The 20,035-nt window shown below is 46.4% G+C and overlaps 1 protein-coding gene across 8 annotated transcripts in view; it reads left to right on the forward strand.

Annotated features, from left to right (window-relative positions):
• The window catches only part of LOC110983882 (uncharacterized), a 107,808-nt gene extending 89,400 nt beyond the window's left edge, over nt 1–18,408 (forward strand). For all 8 annotated transcript variants that reach the window (XM_087142120.1, XM_087142124.1, XM_087142127.1 and 5 more), the window contains 15 exons: nt 599–761; nt 1,427–1,625; nt 2,022–2,131; nt 3,127–3,366; nt 4,296–4,621; nt 5,223–5,403; nt 6,001–6,219; nt 7,209–7,480; nt 8,093–8,346; nt 8,996–9,281; nt 10,012–10,213; nt 11,982–12,181; nt 12,670–12,809; nt 13,288–13,562; nt 15,483–18,408. In XM_087142120.1, the coding sequence (XP_086998246.1) occupies nt 599–761; nt 1,427–1,625; nt 2,022–2,131; nt 3,127–3,366; nt 4,296–4,621; nt 5,223–5,403; nt 6,001–6,219; nt 7,209–7,480; nt 8,093–8,346; nt 8,996–9,281; nt 10,012–10,213; nt 11,982–12,181; nt 12,670–12,809; nt 13,288–13,562; nt 15,483–17,449 (5,034 nt within the window). In that variant the 3' untranslated portion in view covers nt 17,450–18,408. The remainder of the gene's footprint in view (nt 1–598; nt 762–1,426; nt 1,626–2,021; nt 2,132–3,126; nt 3,367–4,295; nt 4,622–5,222; nt 5,404–6,000; nt 6,220–7,208; nt 7,481–8,092; nt 8,347–8,995; nt 9,282–10,011; nt 10,214–11,981; nt 12,182–12,669; nt 12,810–13,287; nt 13,563–15,482) is intronic.
• Nucleotides 18,409–20,035: the final 1,627 nt, after the last annotated feature.

Consider the following 20,035-nt stretch of genomic DNA (forward strand, 5'->3'; position numbering starts at 1 on the left):
CAGCCCGATATTCGTTACGTGTCAACCTAAGCAGTCCCTCAGTGTGTTTTACTTCAACCAGCCTCATGTCCCGTGCGATAGCTTCATCAGCGGCATATCCAGCTTTTGATGTCGGGGGAGGGGGGATTTAAAAGCAAATGCACTTTTGGGCTCATTCAACTTGATAATGGGGGAGAAAACATGTAGCCTATTCTCCTGATGACGAGCAGGGCATACTGTTCGAAACGTCGAGTACCACCGGTTCTTTTCAGAACCGCAAATACTCACAAAAGAGATACGTCCATGGTGCTACCGCAAACCTACTTTCTATTATGTAGCCTATTTATTTGATAAATAAATGTACCGATAAGTTTCTTTTCTACTCACCTATATTTTTTTTAAACATCTTTTTAAATCCATCAGGGGGGCGAGTTTTTCCACCCCCCCCCACAGCTGGATATGCCACTGAGCTTCGTAGGAAGTTTGGCACAGTAGCCATTTGTGAATTCTTGGGGATTTTAATTCTAGCTTCCAGTTAAGTGATTTTGGCCTCTACATACCGTCTTCAAATGAAAGCTCAAAGTCTAATGCTTTATGTGTACAATTTGTGCCATCCAAGGACATTGACAATACCACGGAAGCCGGAAGCCACGTCTCCCCCGTGCGGCCCACGGGGGCCAGCGCTAGTACCCGCTTCACCGAGGTGGCACCCCAGCAGGCCGACTCAGATGCCCAAGACAGCGGAATCACCCAGGAGGGAAGCGAAGCACCTGGCTCCACGGGTGAGCGTAGCGAATCGCGGCGCTGACGGTTGCTGCCGATTAGAAAAAAAACAGCGGTCCTGTTGCAGGGTTGCCGCAGTCACGGAAGGTCCTGGGTAGAACAGTTTACCTGGAAAGTCACGAGAAATGGGGGAAATTGGGTGTCATGCAGTCCTGTCAACAGAGGGGGAAATAAAGCATGGTAAAATTAATTTGAGATCATTCAAGGGTTATTTTTGATGGGCCAAGTGCCACTTTTGATGTGGTAACAGAATGAGGATAAATGTACAGGTTATCCTTGTCAGTCCGTAACAACGGCTGTGGCAGTCTGCCATTTCATGATACCAAACAACGTTTTCCTGCAAGTGGTGTTCAAAGTCATTGAATTTATCATAGTGCTGGAAAGTCCTGGAAAAGTTGTGGAATTTAGCTTCAAGATTTCTTTGGAAGCCTGTTTTTTAGAACGTCCTATAGCCTTCCAACTACTGAGACACTCCCTTAGGTGTTAGTCAGTGCCCGAGTTTCCCTCAAGAGTTTATGGTAATCATTTTTAAAACTGTTCTGAGTTCTGGTTGAATGCATGTGTCATTATCTACTTTGATATGGCCCCTTATACATAGTCCTAACTCTCTGCCACTTTTTCCGTGAACTTATCCCAACCCAATTGTTAATTTGAAATCTCTTAGGTGAGGATCCTGCCGCTGCCACCAACCGGGACATGCCGTCCCAGGAGGACAGCCTCCAGCAGCGCATCATGGCCCAGATGGCCGTGCCCGACCTCCCGGACCTCCCCACGCCAGGAGTGGAATATTCCAACCTGTCAGCCAATCAGGTCAAGCAGCTGGTGGACTGTCTGACCCAGACTGTCTTCCAGAACGTCAGGCAGTGAGTGTCCATGGTTATGTTGTAGACCGGTCTTAATCGGAATGCGACACAGTGAAAAAGAACGTGCCTGTTTTTCTTTGATGGAAAATTTCTGTTACCTCCAGAAGCACCCAAGAATGTAGCCATTAAAATTGGATTCATGTCTTATTTCACAAGTGTACAAAGGCAGGAAATCTTGTCATTATCATTGATTGAGTTTAAGAGAAAATTGGCAATCATTTGTTATTAAACTGAATATCAAAGGGATAGAGTGCGAGATTGTTTCCAAAGGCCTTTCAATCAAAAGTGTTTCTGGCTACTTGGGACTCATTCCCTGAGGTCGAGTCACCGCTTCGATGCAGTAGGGATGACTTGATTTACGGTTCCATCGTGTCCTGGGTTTCTCTCTCTCATCAGGTCGCTGTACGAGGAGCATCGCCTGCTGTTTGCCTCCATGCTCTGCCTCAACATCCAGTACGAAACCACCGAGCTCTTCTCCGAAGAGGAACTGGCTCTGCTCCTCCAAGGTTTGTCGGATGGCTTTACAACAATTATATCTAAAATAATTCTGGTTATTAAGTTTGCAAGAAGTGGTGCACCGTTGGTTTCTGTATAATGAAACGTAATTTTGTCGCTGTGTGTATTGCTGTATTCAATGATCTTGGCGCCCTGTACCATGAATTACTCCCACTGATTACACAGTAACCTGGCTTGCTATCACATCCCACTAGACCGCATAACTTTTGAAAGTGCAGAATCCCAGGGATACGATTTTTGCAGAATTTTGCAAACCGAATGCAGGATTCAAATGATCGTAGCTACATGTATGCAGTGCAAGCCTTGTTTGCCATCAAAAGGCCTGAAAGGACGCGGAATTTCACAGCCCGACATGGATGTACTGATGACTGATGCGTTTAGTGTAGCAAATGATAAGATAGGATGAGGACTGTTGTACTGTATATGCCACCAGTCGGTGGAGTGGCACTCGCATGAGTTAATACATTCGGTCACACGAAAGTGGACAGGGCATTCTTACCACATTCCAGTTGCGGAAGAGAATTCCCTGGAAGATTGAAAACGGTTGTTGCGCCTTTTGGAAATGTAGGTAACGGTAGAGTTGAGCTTGTTAAGAAGAGCTCTGTCAATACAGGGCTCTGCTTACAGCAAGAATATTATTAGGTCCCAATCCTTTGCTTTTCATTGTTTTAATTTTAATAATAAAAGGGTTCCTGTTATAACAAGGTAATTTCCAAAGTCTGAAGGACCTCTATCGTATTAACGAGGTTCAACTGTACTCATAATGCTTGTGATGGTAGTGTGCACACCACCGTTTCTCATTCTATCTCACCAATACACTGCTCTTTGTAATACTGTTATAATGTCATCTGTACATGGGTCTATTGTCATTGTTTCAAACCATGCTCTTGTTGTTTCCTGGATTTCTCTTTATCCCTAAATCTCACTCCCTGCAAATTTGGATTTGGACCTTTGGCAAGATATTTTGTTTACTTTCCAAATGCAGGCAATCCGGGCCTTGGAAACATGGAGCTGTCTCTGGCCGACTTTGAGTGTGACTCTCCGCCGCCGAACTTTCTGACCCCCGACCAGTGGGAAGACCTGATGGCCGTGTCGGTCCTGCCCGGTCCCCTGGACGGACTGTGCGTCCAGTTTGCCCAGCAGCCTGCCGACTGGGAGGCGTGGTACAAGACCACCAACCCTGAGGAGGAACCATTGCCATATAGGCCGGCGACTGCCGGAGAAGGTCAGTAGTATCTTTGTGACCAGACCCTGCCAGATGTGTCTCCAGGCCATTTTGTTGTTCTTCAGGAATTTTGCTTGAGCTTGCATCAGAAAGAGCTAATTGAGTTCTCTGTTTGTATGACTGGGTTCGGTGTTTGGCTAAAAAGAGACATTACATGGGTGAAAACTGTTGCGTTCCTGTTGATTTACTCTGTGCAAGATTCCTTAAAGGTCTTCAACTCAAAGTGGCTCTTACGGTATTTGTTTCCAGGTTGGGTTACATTTTTTTACATTTTTTTGTCCGAATACCAAAGCACCTGATCCTTCCCTTAATAACCTGATGCAGATGCACGAATATGTGAATAATTAAAAAATGTACGAGGTTCTTAACCCCTTCACGGCGTGATTATTTTGACTGCGACTGCTGGGCTGTGGTATGCCCTGAATGGAGGTCTTTGTCCATTAGCAGGCCCCATTGAACCAGCAGCTGCGTGGTGAATAGACTGTATGTGTGGTATGCACTAATCCTCATACAACGGTGCGGTAGTAGCAGTCCTCCGTAGCGAAGGGGTTAATCCTGAATGAGTGGCATTTCCAGTGGAGCTGTGGCATCGACTTATTTTGTGTTAGTGAGTGCACCACTTCTGATTCCATCAGATTTACTTGGTGTACATTATTTTTAACCGACCATTCCAGGCTGGTAGGTGCCCACTTAAAACAGAATCTGCTTTTGTGTACCAAATGTCCGTCCTACCTCTGCCTCTGTTAAAATCTAGCTGATGTCAATTCTTTCTCATAGACAAATCCAGTTTGATAGCTGCTGTGACTCTACACGATGCCTTCCCCACCAACATAAACAGGATCCATGTACTCTGTGTATACTAATCCAAATATCCCACTTCTGCCACCATAGCATGTCTGTAAACAGTGTCTATCTTTCCCTCCTCCCAGACCAATCTCGGCTGGTGGATGCAGAGGGCCAGACCTCGGCCCACTCCACCCCTGACCTTGGCAGCCTAACCGAGTTCCACCAGCTCATCCTGCTGCGCCTGCTGCGGCCCGACCGCTTCCCAGCGGCTGTGGCCCACTACGTCCGCCGCCACTTGACCTCGGTCAAGCCCCTGGCCAGCTCGGTGGGCAGCTTGCTGGGCAGTGCCCAGCGGCTGCTGGGCGTGCTGGTCCTGTTGCCCCCCACGCCGGCCTTCGGCAACAGCCAGCTGGGAAGCGGGATGAAGATGAAGGCCAAGCCAGTGGAGGTGCTGAAGACCATTGCTCAGGTACAGATCTCAAACTATGCCTCTTGAAGGCTGTTTTGGACTTCCAAAACCCCAACTTAGGATATCTTGAAAGAGTATGGATGTGACCCAAAACTAAAGCACGAAAAGGAAGGCATAGTTTCTTTGGGAGGAGGTCTTCAGTCAGTGAAATGCAGGTCTTTGAGCTCCCATCAGTTTCCTTTTCAAGTCAGATTTTGTTTGAGTTTTTTGGGGGACTGAGAGCCAATAAAGTATTTTTTGTCAGAGTTAATTAGCTGATATCAGGTGCAGTAGTGACTCAATGCAATCCTTTTGTGGTGGTTGTTTCATTGGTGAACTCCCATTTTACAGCTAAATCCCAGAAACCTCTGTTGAACCTGTCTGTAGAATGATAGGACAGGTGCTCCCTTCAGGTTTTATCATCAAGTGTATTGTGGCTAACGGCCCTCAAATGAGATTCAGGAAATAATTCAAAACATTAAATCATGTGTGTGCTTTTTTTGCCGTTCGTGGCTTTTTGTTAAACTGGCAAGATCCACGTTGGTATTCAGTGACAACCTCCATTGGTTGTTATCGTTAATGCCCTTGTTTTTCAGCAGTAAACTTTGCTATATTTTTGCAGAGTAAAAACATTCCTTTTAACTGTATCACGCTTGGCGACGGAGCTGAATCTGGGGTCAACATTGCCATAGACACGGCAGCCGACCACGACGGATGGCTGGTCATCGAAGACCTCCATCTGGCCTCCGATAACCTGCTGGCTGGTCTGCGACACCAGCTGATACGAGTGGGCAACACGGGAGGTTTGTATCACATATGAGCCCAGTAGTCAATATGTGCGGCTGGTGTTGAGTCTGTGTGGTTATTTCATATGTTTGTGTGTGTATCGTGACTAGCCCTGCTTTCAGGGGACAGCTTCTTTCGTTTTGAAAATTGGGAGCAAGTTATGGAGACAAGCTTATGTCTCCATGATAATGGAGGTTATGTAGTTCATAGACCTCGTGTTTGAGACAGTCAGGCATTTACTTCCATGCAAAGGCAACTTTGCCTTTTTCATTATCCGTGCTTGTTGGTCTCTCAGCATCTGAAAATCCCTGATACTATTTCAGCTCGGGGTGGGGGGGAGGTGCCGTATCAGGCACAAAGGAATTTTAAGACATATCTACCCTCATAGGCACCCATACTTTAGTATCGCTCTGTGACTTTGTCTTCTGAGCTTAAAAAAAAATGATGACAAAGTGAAAACGAGATATTTATGGTAGCAAAGTGACTTTAATACCCAAGGTCAGAACATGTAACCTTTTGCCAGGATCCAAATCCCTGTCCCCAGGATAGGAAGGTACTTCACTGCATGTTCTCATCTTTTTTTTTTCTTTTTTTTTTTCATTTCAAATGTCAAGGACCTCTCGGGCTCAACCCTATCAGCCGGGAGTCAGAGTCGCGCTTCTGCGTCTGGCTGACCAGCGAGCCCAGCTCCAAGCTCTCGGACGCCCTGCTGCAGTCGCTGCGCGTTGTCTGTTGGGACAACCTGACGGAGCAGCTGCTGAATGCAGAGGATGCTTCGGCCGGGGCCGAGGTTCCCAGCAACGACTCCTCGCTGGACGACCTCTTGAAGATGGGTAAGCTCAAGGACAAGTTCCTATCACTTGGAATTTGGCAAATTACTAATCAAGCCAGCATTTGTCTCTGCTGATTTCTTAGTATAAACTTGCTGATCACCAATCACACCTAGGCACGGTTTCAAAATTCTTATCAGGTAGGTGTCGGACAGAATGGTCCGACTGATACATTTATTATCGGTTGGCTATCAGGTAGTGTTCCCGAGTGGCCAATTCTAACCGATAACTGTCTTTAAATTGCACTACCCCCAAGACTGTGTGGTTTCAGTGAAGCAACACCCCCCTCCATTATTCACTCACTACAAGTCACTGTTATCTGTCAGATGGCCCTGTCCTATAGTCCACCGATAGGAATGTTGAAATGATGCCTCGTTTACTCTCAAGTGCAGTTACTCACTTGAATGGGTGCTCTTTTTATGTTTGTGAGTACCTACTGAGGGGTACCATTTATGAGAACTCATTCCCTGAGTCATGACACAGAGTATGGTGCGGTGAGTTCCGTATGCAGAGCCCGGTGGTGTTTATACTCGTCCCCATGCCTGAATGAGTCCTCTGAGTTTGTATACACACACACACAGAGGCTGACTCAGTCCACAGGGGTCGAGTATGAGTGGAACGGCTGGAGCCCCCAAGCAGCCATGGCCCACGCAGCCAGTCGGTTCTATTTTTTCTAGTATCGCTCTGTGGCATTGTCTTCTGAGCTTCAAGAAAGGGATGACAAAGTGAAAAGAAATGTTGCATAAATCTGTGAAGCAAGTGACCGTCAAGGGTCATGCTTTGTGAGGTCAAACTTTAAATGAACTGCGGGTGTGGCGTCTTGTCATTTTAAAACGTTTGTATTTTTGGCCAGACATAGTACTGCACCTAGGACAGTTTCATAGGAGCAAGTCAGCAAGTGGTTTATCCCCCCCCCAAAAAAAAATTGGTAATCAATACTTCTGAAAGATCCTGGAATACGTAAAATAAACTCCAGACTTGTATTTGAACAGCAATTGTGTCAGCTCTGAATGCTGTCACCCAGCAAAACTGGAAGAAAATCCAGGAGATGTCCACGTACATTCGAGGAGCTGCCTTCGGCTCCTGCGTCGTCCACGGCGTACTGTCGGCCCGGCAGATGTTTGGCACCCGGGGCCTGTCACGCTGGTACGCGTTCTCCACCGTCCAGCCCAACCACGCCGTGGAGGTCATCCTAGGGTCAACGGTAGAAGGTCAAGGAAGCAAGGAGATCGGGGTGGAGGAACTGTGTACTGTCTTGACCGAAGTGGGTACTTTGTGTTGAATAGCGAATTGCTTTTTGTCTTGTTTCATATTTATGTCATTTATGCTTGAATTTAAAAAGTGATTCCAGGTTTTATACCTGGAATCACAAGCTTCGTTTAGCTAGCAGTCCCCCACCTGGACTATTTTTGTATGTTGTATTCCCGCTCTGAGTTGCCCTCGCTGGTACTCTTCACGGATACGTATATTGCGCACAAAAATTCACCAGTAGAGGGCACTCACTCCTGAACACAGGCGAGCCCATTTGCTAAAGAACCCATGGGTACTGTATAAAATAGTAGAGGTCTGATCAGGTTAACTTCTGTTACTGATTTTACCTGGAACTGGTTTTTGATTGGCCTATGATTGACCTGTAACTGACTTGTGCGATTGACTTATGACTGACCCGTAACCAACTTGTGATTGACTTATGACTGACCCGTAACCAACTTGTGATTGACTTATGATTGACCCGTAACCAACTTGTGATTGACTTTAATGTAATTGACCTCTAACTGATCTGTGATTGACTTTTTTTTGAGCCTTGTGACAGAGTTTCCATCATTATTCATCCTCAATCATAGCTTTGTCAACTTTGCCCACTTCTGCTAACCAGGTGGTGTACGGCAACACCCTCACCAGCGCCTGGGACCGTCTCTACCTCTCAGCCCTCACCCACCACGTCCTACTGACCACCACCAGCCAGTCGGGGAGCCTGACCCTAGGGGGCGTACCCCTGCCAACGCCCCCAGCCAACGTGGATCCCGTGGACTACGCCCGCTGGTTTGAGGAGAAGTGGACGGAGGGGGTTGCCACGGTGCAAGCCCTGAGCCTTGACGAGGGAATCCAAAAAGTTGTCAACAAAATCAAGTGAGTCCTCTTGGAATGAAACCCAAGGCACATTAGCATGGTGGTTTGTTTGCGTGCCGTACCGTCCCGGTGTTTTAGTCAGGTACTTTTGGAGTGCCAAGTTCTCTGCCAAATACTGAACCTTTCAGGAGGGAAGACATTGAACGGGGAATGCACAAAGGTAGGATTACAAAATAAACTGAAGACTTCCAACTCTCCCAGTTTTTGAAACTTAAGTTTTAAGGAGAGAAATGCTCAAAAGATAAAAGTTACCCATGTAACAAGGACACCATCACAAATTGTGCCCCAACCTCATGGAAGAACCTCTATACATGAGACACTGTGCTACATTCTGCAGAAGATGCAATAAAGGCAGTCATTTTTTATAAAAAATGTTGGTTAAATTGAACATGAGGTCTCAGTCCTGACTGTGCATGTATGGAATGAGACTGGCACTTGTCCTAATGCAAAGTTCAGAGATAAACATTTTGGCCTGCTACCCCTGTGTTTGTATAATTGACGAGACTCAACTTGATTATCCTGATGTCATCAAAACCACTGAAGTTGGAATCGAACCCAAAATCTACTGCTTACGAGGGCAGACATCTCTGCGACTCCAGTTCACCAGCGAGTCTGGTAAAGTTCTCGATTCTTTCCTCGGTTGTTCCAGTGGGGACGAGTTCCTACACCACCTAGACACACTCTACGAGCTGCAGCACACTGGCACGGCCACCCTGGAGCCGGCGAACGGCCCCCTGGACCTGACCAAGGCCCAGACGGCCCTGGACGGCGTCTGGGAGCGGCTGCCCCCGCTGCTTGATCTGGGCGAGCTACCGTTGCAGGTGGTGAACGAGAAGGAGCGCTACACCTTCCCCTACCACGCCCCTTCCCTCATGAGCCTGCTGAGCGTGGCCAGCGCCGAGATGCCGCAATCCATCGGTTACGTCTTGCTGCAGGTTAGTCCCAGGGGTAATGTTATAGATAAGTATGTTTCCACAAGCTTAAGTACAAGACCAGAGTACAGCACAGTGCAGTTGGAAGTTAACACCGTGAATGGGAATGGGAGTTTTTAATGAAAGGAATTCACATTTGCATTTCACATTTCACATGGGGTAAAAAATATTTTCCCACTTAGATGAAAAGGCATGAACACGTTTTTTCACCTGTGTCAAAACGTATGAAAATGTTTTCCCACAGTGGGACATTCTTTTCACATTTTGTGACATGAAAATGGATGCCCTGGGAAGAGAAAAAGAGTGGACAGGATTTCCCTCTCCCAAATTAATTTCAGTGCCAATGTACTGAACTTCTGCATGAATGTGACTAACATGCATGTGTAGCTCATGAAGACTACGGGTACATGGAATTTTTTTGTACATCTGTAAAGTTGCGTACTTTTTCACATGCATTTGCTCGGTGACTTTACGGGTTCCAGTCTGAACTAATGCATACCTGTAGTGCATTGTATGGTCTTGTGTCCTGTCTCACATATGTGTCCAATGAGTGAGTCTGGTCTTGTGTCTGGTCTGATCTCTGTGTCAACTGCAACACTGTGTAGCAGAAAAGGGGGGCTGCCTTGGGTCCACAGACCCTAAGAAGGGGCCAAGACGGACGAAATTATGCCCAAATCGGCGATGAAGTATGACTGCTGGCAATGACTTGGTTTGGCATTGTTTCTTCTCCCAGGAGTGCCACTGGTTCAACTCCCTCCTATGCCACGTCCGGCAGATGCTGCATGACCTGCAGGCCCACCTGCTGGGCGGAGAGAGGGGTATGCCGCCCACCCTGGCCAAGTGCGCCCGAGCGCTGCAGAAGGAGCTGGTGCCTGTCACCTGGGTGCACCCCAACAGGCAGCCCCTGGGCCACACGCTACACTCCTGGGTCACAGGTAGGTCACCAGTATCCCTCTAGAAAGGATTCTTTAGAACCATTTTCAGTTGAGGCATACAGGACGTGTTTGAAACAGGCTTCCAGAATTGGACTTAACCCCTTCGCTCCGGGAGACGGCAAGAGCCTCGGCTTTGTGTAAGGATTAGTGCATACCACACATACAGTCTATTCACCATGCAGCTGCTGGTTCAACGGGGCCTGCTCGATGGACAAAGCCCTCCATTCAGGGCATACCACAGCCCAGCAGTCACGGTCAAAAGAATTGCTGGCGCGAAGGGGTTAATCACATTAAGTCGGCCATATTGAATTGTTAGTGAGGTTAACTGTTTTACTTTGGGAATCTGAGAATAGAAATGAAAGCAATGAAAAATAATTCATTACAGATTCATTTCATTAACGAAGGCAAATGCCGGTATTTTGAAATAAGTGGTTTTTATCTGAAGGTTTTAAGCGACAAAAACAAATAAAAAATGAGGCAAGGAACCCAAATAGTCTGGCACCATTCAGTTTGACAGATTACACCGAGTAAGATAGATTTAGGGAACATGATTAAAATGGCTTCCTTGTGAATGAGGTCTGTTATGGCTGCGTCTGTTGTCATCATCTGCCTGTGCATTAATGATAAGCAACCAGTCAAGACGTAGACCTAGCCTCAGACATAATCTTCTGAGGCAGCCTCAGGTAATAGGAATATGAAGCTTTCCATTGCAGTCATATTAGGAGTAGTGGCTAGTTAGCACGTCTGCACTTACCTGTGACTTTGTACCCCTCAGGTCAGGAGAAGTAAGTTAGGATGAAATGACCTTTCGAGGACAGAGATCGTAATGCAATCATGGTGGACTCACCCAAATGATCTGGAGTTTCGTTGCACCAGACCTTGAGGTCTTATAGCATGTTTCTCAGATAGTAGGTGAAATGTACGCTTTCACAAAGAAAGGGGATAAAATCATCAAACCGAAGAGGTAATTGTTGATTCACAGAGCAGCTGATTAGAAAGCTCAACCAGCAGATTGTCTTTTTTTTAAATTTCAAGACCATTGACAAGAACTATATATATATAGGGGCTTTGCATGGCAGCCATCTTGCAGGGCAGTTCTTTTGTTTCACAGGGAAACATCTTTTGTGCTGCCCTTTTGAACAAAAGAACTGTCCTGTAAGATGGCTACCACGCAAAGCCTCTATAGACTAAACCTGCACCGGCAGCTGTCACTGCAGTCCTGTACATGAATGTGACAAGCGATGCAGGTGAACACGTTTCCTTCTCAGTACATGTAGATGAATCGTTGCAAATTGGTCCCATATCTGAGTTGTTAAAATCAGCTGGTGACAAATTAGGCAAAACTGCCAAACTACTTCCAAATGCACAAGCAGGTTGCCCTTTTACATGTAATTACTACGTTCAAGCCTTGTCTGTGTTTCTTCTTGTTATTCTGCGTCTTTTGGGGAATATTATTTTATTATCTGTAATTTTTAATGAGTATTGCAATATTTTTATTTTGTTAAATGGAATTGGCTTGTTCTAAGGATTTTCTAAGGGAATGTTGCAAGTTGTTTATGTGTGTTGTGTTAAATTGTCAAAGACCATTTTAAATTCCGCGGGTAGGATGATAAAAGTCTTTCCAGCAACTGCTTGTACTTTATACATGTCGTTTAGGTTGTCAGCACCCAGTGGTTAAAAATCAGAATCTGTATTGTTTATTTAAGCTACCTGTATCTTACATTAGGCCACAGGGTTCTGATCTGACTGAAAAACCATTTTTTCCCAGATATACTGAAGCGTTTCAGCCAGCTGCGGACCTGGATCAAGGAAGGCAAGGTGCCCAGCTCTTCCCAGGACCCAGACAGGCCCAGCCCGCCCAAGGGGAGCCTCATGTCGGTCTGGATGGGAGGGCTGGCCAACCCCACGGCTGTCATCACGGCTCTCAGACAGGAGAAGTCGGCGCTGGAGGGATGCCTCATCTCAGAGGTAGGCCTAGCAAAAAGATCTCTATTGTCAAGCATATGTACTTCTCACATTGAAGACGCTTATTTTCGTTAAACTGTTTGAATATTTTTAGATACTGAAACCCAACATTTCTCACAATTGCAAACATATTCTACCTCGGAAACCTGAAGAAGCTGTGACAGAAGATGAAGGGGGCAGTTGGAGGAAAACCTCCCAAATATTCTGGAAAAAACTGTGTCATCCAAAAAAAGTCTGGAACCCAATTCATGTGATGGCTTTGGCAGGACTTACACCTAGGAATACCAAAGTATTAAACTCCTTGACATCTGGTGTGCAGTTCTGCACTTGCATTTCTGCAGTGTTTTTTACCATCTGCTGGAACCCACACCCCAAATGAAAACCAGGCTTGTGTACATGTTACAATTCCCTCCTCCGACTTTGTGCCGTCAGTCTTGTTCTCCTCACTCATTATTAATTAAAATGTTTTGCCTGCTTCTGCGATGCCACAGATCGGGATCGCCTGTGACGTCTCCTCCTCCCTGGAGGCAGACACCTTTGAGATCGCCCACGAGGGCGGCATGTACCTGCGAGGCGTCTACTTAGAGGGAGCCTCCTGGGACCTTGATAACAGCTGCCTGGCCCCCGCTGGGTAAGATGTTCTGTGTTCGTTTTGATACATTGATGTCTGTTTGATTTCACTCGGTCTTTCAGAGTTTATGCTTTGTAACTCTGCTGAAAAATTTCCCCGTACTAATGAATTGAGAAAGAAAATTGTATTTTTCAACAAAAGCACTCAATGCACGGTCATAACAGTAATTCTGTTGTTTCCTCTATCATGCTTTGTGTTCTAAATGCAAAGATTGATGCGCATAAATATTGTACTTACGAAATTGTTACAGTCCCAATCCTCTTATTTTGATAGAATTACATAGTACCTGGCTGCTGATCAGTCAAATTGAGGAGGTCAAGGTTCTTTTGCATAATTAATCAGCAAACGTGCACACCTGTATGAAGACGCTCATCCGCTAGTAAGCAGATGGGTTAAACCCATAAGAATTAACCCTCATTACCCAAAACTTAAAACTTGTTTGAAATTTTTTCTTATGTGCCTCCGCGCTATGAAACAGGTCCAGTCTTGTCAAGATGCCCAGTATCTACATCCGTCCGGTTCGCCTTGGTGGCTCCAGTCCCGGGCCCAGCGCCAGTCCAAGTCGACCGGCCAGCAGCGGATCCACCAACCAGAGACAGCCGGCAGAGGAGACCGAGCCAGCATCCTTGAAATACAGCTGCCCGGTCTTCATGAACCGGTCGAGGCAGGTAGCGGCCTTCACCCTGGAGCTGCCTTGCCCCGCCCCCACGGACGACTGGATCATGGCCGGTGCTGCGCTGGTACTCGACCCAGGTGGGTTCCTTTTTGCCCATTGTATTTTACTGCAAGATCTTTTAATACCGACATCTTTAGTTTACTAATTCCAGACAAGCATCTCAGTAGTTCCCAGGCATTCCTAAAAAGATCCCAATTTCTAATAACGAGTCAACTTTAATGCGAACGATACATGTTTAGCCCCGGGATTTTAGCAGATGTGCCGTCTTTAATTGATTCACAAACATGCCATAGAAATGCACAAAGGTTACCGGAGGAATTGTTGTTGAAAGAATGGTGTCAATGTATTCATTAGAATTGGAAGTTTTCGAAAATCTCCACAGAGTGTGTAGATTGAGAGAAGGAATGGAGGGGGAAGTGGGATTCACACTGTCCACACCTCCCGCGTTGCGTGTCCTCTGGAAACGTTGTAGTGTTCCATCTTACTCATCTTTGCGTCAGAAGTCTCCCCCCACCACATCATACTAACCAATGTTCTGTGTTTGTCCTGATACTGCTCACAGTTTGGGATTAAATATATAACCTTCCAACTATCCGGTGGTAGGTATTGCACTTGAAGTCTTTCACTATAGATCTGTGTCCGGGCCAGCCCCTACCCAGCCCCCCCCCCTTCCTACCATGCCATCCCCCCCCCCACGCCCTCCAAACTTTTTTTATGTTAAGCTACATTACATATAGTTGAATGAATAGAGACCGTGGAACACTGTTCCCTACTGCATGGGGTTTGTTGTCCCGTACATATCTGCCCTTCTTCGGCAAACCGCTGCGGCTGATGCTTTGCCCTTGATATGTTCCACTAATTAGAGCATAGACGAGGCACGGACTTGTAGAATCACGTGGCACCAATTGCCCATTTGCAGAAGCAAGCAGACTCACTGGATGAGCCTGACTGTTTTGTCCATACACTGGGCAAAATGTGCCGAGGGCAAATCATCTATCTGTGGCTCTCTTTACACCCCTGCATGATGACCTACTACGCAGAGCTGCTTAATTTGTGTCTGCCTCGGCTGTCCTCCGCACCTTGTCATTTGCCTGCATGTACATTGTCAAATAGGAATATACCACTTGTGGTGTTGTCGGGTCCATCACTGGTTCACTCACGAATCCAGACACAAGTTATGCCAGAAGGCCAGACAGGGTGACCAGTGACAGGAATGCTTAAGTGTCACAGTTTGTTTGAAAAGGGTGTGACTTGGTTTAACCTTCAAAGAGTCGGGTTATTCCCCCCTCAAAGTGAGCTGTATCATTTTTTCAAACTTGGCATACCTGCAAAGACATTCCTCAATGGCTTATCATTACAAATATGAAGTTTGGACTCATTTAGACGTATGGTTTTGTTGTAACGGTCAGTTGAAGTTCAGGGCTACACGCATGCCAACCGACATGCATTGAGCATGGCAGCGGAAAAGGTGCACATTTTAAGCTGACCTGTCTCAAAAACATTGGCGCTGTGCAATAACGGTACAGCTGATTTTCACAAAATTGGTGTAAAAATGACCGCAAAGAGTTATTCTTAAAACTCCTTAAGGCTCAGCTCTTGAAAAAAAATGTACTGCGGCGATATCACACAAAATTTGGAGGGGGGCGGCTCCTTTAGTGTTAAGACTGAGTGACTTGTTATAGACTTGCAGGAACTTGCCGGAATGTGTGATGGATTTGAGTGCAGCGCTGTACACCACTTGATGATCGGAGCAAAACTCTCTAAGTTTTCTGTCTTTGTTTCATATTTCCTTACACTGGTGTTCAAAATTTTTTAGCTTATGCAAAGCGAAATTTAGCTCCTCTCTCTCACAGGAAAAAGGTTGGGCTGTATTTTTATAACGTTTATACAGAGTTTAATATCTTTAAAAGCAATATTCAGATGAGATCATGTTAAAAGATGGTCATCTCGAGCACTGTCTACTATTTAAAAATAAATTATATCCTTCTTGCATGCAGGAGCCCCAGAAGATGGTGGAAAGAAGTGGCCCAAGCCATCCCCACGCAAACGAGAGGAACCCCAGCCCCCAATGAAGGATGAGACACAGAGCGACCGCACGGCTTCGGTCATCTCCAAACTGTCGGCGGCCGCTTACGGTCATGACCCCCAAGGCCACGCAGATGCCCGCCACTCCTCCCAGTCCCAGCGTTCCAGGCAGTCCTTCCGATCAGATCAGCAACACACCCCCTTACTGCCTGCCTCTGAGCAGCTCCTGGAACTCCCGGAGCAAGAGAATGGCACTGAGGGGGGTCTGGAGGAAGATGATGAGCAGGAAGCTGGGAGCAAGGGAACCCAGGAGGATCTGGAGTCCCAGATGACAGCCCGCTCAGCTCACCTGGAGCGTGAGAGGCACCAGCATTCTGCTTTTGACTATCGAGATATGGCAGGGTCCAGTTCAGAGGCAGACAGTGACAATGTGAATCAAAACGCAGACCCTTCTGGTGGGGAATTGGAAAATACCCAGAATCAACCGGTCGGAGGCTCAAAGAAAGGTGACAGTGATAACTACAGTGCAGATGATAACAGACACGGCTTTGATGTGGCTGATAGGAGGCCTGAGCCTGAGGGACATGAGGACGATGCAGCCAGCAATGATGGCAGGAGTGGTATAAGTGACGGTGACAGAAGTGGGACAAAGCGGGATGATGATCAAGATTCCCTACGCAGTCACTCCTCTGCTTCACATGATTCATATAACTCAGAAAACTTCTCAGATCAGGAAGAGACAGAAAAACGGGAGCACCAGCAAGCCCTCCAAGAGACATCCAGGAAAAGTTCAGTAGTCTCTGAGGGATCACAGAATTCTGCCAGGAGCAGGACATCAGCCGCTGCCAGTCACTCCAGACAGAGCCAAGCTTCAGCAAGATCTAACCACACACCCTCAGCCGCCTCACAGAAATCCACGGTCGCTGCCAATCAGGGCGCAGCCTACAGATCATCAAGCTTTGGCTCCTTGCATCAAAGTCTCAATGACAAGAAACAAAGGAGTACCGTTGCGCAGTCTAGAACAAGCTTGCAGTCCGGGAAATCCAACAAGTCTACATCTAGTAAGAACAGCAGCATCCGGAATACACAGCAGAGCTTGAAATCTGTCTACAGCACTACCAAGGCATCTGATAATCCTCCGCAGAACAGGTCACAAATATCCCTTCAATCAGCAGGACTTACCAACAAAGAAGGAAGTCGGAAATCATCAGCAAACTCTTACCGGTCCTCTCACGGAAATAGAGAGAAGCCATCATCACCAGCTGCTAACTCCAGATCTTCCAGGGCTTCTGTAGGGAGGGAGCAAGCGTCGCCTCTTGGCTCCATCAAGTCCCAAAGGTTGCCCACCAGCGAGCAAGCACCTCAACCACCCGGTTCTCCCTCTTCAAACTCGCAAAGATCCTTCCAAAGTGATGGCCGTGACAGTTCATCTTCGCCAGTGAGCTCCAAGCAGACCAGTAGACCTCCGTCACAAAGATCCGTCAGATCAGGAGAAGACCTCCAGAGGTCCTCCCCCAGACAGTCACCAAGTAATCATTTTGATAACAGAATCAACACTGATATCCAAGAAGCTCCCGGCAGCCGCCCTCAGAGCAACAGATCTCAAACATCTATCGAAGACCCTGCAAAACTTGGAGACAGTGAAAGGGCTTACAACGAAAACACTGACCATGAGCCCCAGGAAACCTCAAGCAGCCGTCCACAGAGCCATTCCTCTCACAGATCCGGTGGGTCAGCCAAAAGAAGTACAGCCAATGTGAAAGAACCAGAGCTCCGTGAAAGCAAGGATGACCAGCAGACCGACAAAGGCTTCAGCCTAGATCCTCAGGAGGCGACGGAAGAGCCAGCCGCTAACGGAGAGGCCGAAAAGCAGGAGATTCCAGACGACGATGATTTCTTTGGGACTGGCGTCACCAACAAAGATGAGCCACAGTATTGATTCCTCAAAATCCCTGGCATTCCAGTAGAACCACATTTACCAGTTTGGGTCACTCCACAAAGCTTCAATGCTATTTTGATGTTGTTTGAGTATATGACTGAAGAGATTTAATTGGAGTAAGGTTGCTCTCTGCCGTACTTAGATTGATTTTTATAAAAAAAAACGTGTATTGTATTTTGCTTGTAACTTCTGTAAAGTTAATGTTCAAGTTAAAGTTGCTGTGAGTTTTGAAACACTACATTGATGTTAATAATTAAATCAGATGAATTACGATTGTGTGAAATGATCATTTGCAGCCTGTTGTGCCTTTCAAAAATCCATTCACAGGATTGATCCGTCCAGCCAAAATAAAATCTTAAAATTTATTTTCAAATCAGAAGGATTTTTAAACTCGTTATTGGACTTGTATGTATAGTTTAACAGTGCCCTGTGTGCGCTGATTAAGACGTTTTTGAGGAATAAAAAGTAACGTTTGTATAAATTGAAATGTAAAATTACTGACAGTTTGCCACGCGTGCACAGTAAACTGCGTTCTGATTTCTTTGTTTCTGCTTAGTGTATTTGAAGTTAAAATGTTAACTACTTTTGTAGTCCTCAAATTACGATTTTTATTTAGAAACCTGTAGTTAAGATGTCAAAATGCTTCTCAAGAATTCCCCACCGTCCCTTTGCTACATAGGAAAGCACAGTGCTCAGCTATGGCTAGCCATTTGTGCTATCTTCGTAAGCATGTTTTCTGATTGCAACACGTGCTGACCACGTGGGCCTACATTCAAATACATAATGGACTGTACGCAGGGTGGGCATGCCACACAAAATGTTGCCTACATTCCGCTAACAATTCGCGTACTCGTATTTTTGTAAGTGCCGTCCAAACCAATGCATATATCAACGTATACTGATATCGCTTGTTAACTTGTGACAAGACGGGTGTAAATGAAAATTTGGACGAACTTGGATATATTGTCTGTGTGCAATCGTTTGTTGGTAATTATGAGTTTGACTTCTGTGCTTTGTTTTGTCTTTTGTGGAAGATTTCAAGAGTGTGATGTGTTTGAGCGCAGACAACGTTTTGACAGTTTGGAGGCTGCTTGACATATAACCATGTAAAATTACCCGTCCGCTGCCTTCTTACATAGATAAGAATTTCTCTTGGTTGATAACTTTCCGCAGTCACCTATATCAATGGGCAACTCCCCGCTTGCAACGATGTCGTTTCACTCTCCATTCTCCGCATCGCTTTTCCAATTTCTGTCTCCGTCTTCTTCTTTTTTTTTGGCTCGTCTTTAATTAAAAGAATCGACGACACCCATTTCTCCTCGCCACTTATTTTCTTTCGCCTCCCCCGCGCGTCTGTTAGCATCAACCGCCCTCGTACTTCCCGCCTCTTTTTGCTGTCTGGTCCTCCAATTCCTTACATCGCTCGTCTTCCCATTACTGTCAAAACAAATCCATGTTTACCTCCGACTCGCTGTCCGTGTCCCTTACCGTCACTCCAGCCATCAGGAACCGACCGGAGTCCCCCCCCCCAGCAGTAGGCTACCCGGCCCGAGTCTCCCGTGGGACCCTTTCCGTGCGCGCTCCACTGGAACCAACGTATTAATTAGTCGGCGCCGAGGAGTCCGGCAAGACGACGTTATTACGCAGGGAAAATACAAGAGCGCAGCGGTAAATTCTTCATGAGCTGCGCCGTGTTGGGAGCGCTCGAGCCGGGTGGGGGGAGCCATTGTGTCACGCTGGATCAGAAGTATACACATGGGGCTTATGCATGAATGATGCAGCAGCATCGCTGCTGAGATATACATGCACATGTACATTCCGAGCAGTGCCAAACAGGGTCCGAAGTCAACATGCAACATTGATGTTGCATTGTGTTCGGGTCAGTCCACAAAGCCGCCTATCCGTACGGTATCAAAACAGCGCATCACCGAACAAATAGATAAAGACCAGATCGCGGTACTGACTTCACACCTCACGTCATGCAATGCACAATACGCCCCATGATTAATTTAGCCGCAAGATTGATTTAGCCGCAAGGTGCCGAGCTTAAGACCCAGAGATGGGAAATTTATGGCGCGCGGAAAGGTCGTCAACTTTTCACCCCTCCCCTTTTCTTGGAGGGAGTTTGCGCGTGTTGTCTGCAACTTTGTATTCTGCTCTTGAACCAGCACGTATAGGCTTGCTTCCATATTTCATTGCTTTGCGAGTCAGATCAGAGCTCCTGTTTTATTTTGCATTCCAATGCACCTCCTTGGTGCGATCAAAGAATGTTAATAACAGTGTGTATTGGGTGATCGGCCTTATCCCGATCGCATCTATGAGCCACCCGGTATTTGTGAAATGAAGCAAGCGCAATATCTCACGTCTTCCATTCATCGGGGGCCTATGCTCCCAGTTTTTGGTCTGTTTGTCCTTGTTAGCTGTACTTCATTTTCCATTATATTCTACATTCCCTTCGTCCCTTTTTGCCGATTACTCCTTGCTTCTTTCTTCTCTGGATACTTTTTTTTATCTGGCGTCAATTAAACAAGCTGACATCTATTACATCCGCCACATGCGCAAAACAAGATGACATGGATATCCAGT

Source organism: Acanthaster planci, linkage group LG10, assembly GCF_054643075.1.
Source record: "Acanthaster planci isolate LZ-2023a linkage group LG10, COTS_SCS, whole genome shotgun sequence".
Lineage (NCBI taxonomy): Eukaryota > Metazoa > Echinodermata > Asteroidea > Valvatida > Acanthasteridae > Acanthaster > Acanthaster planci.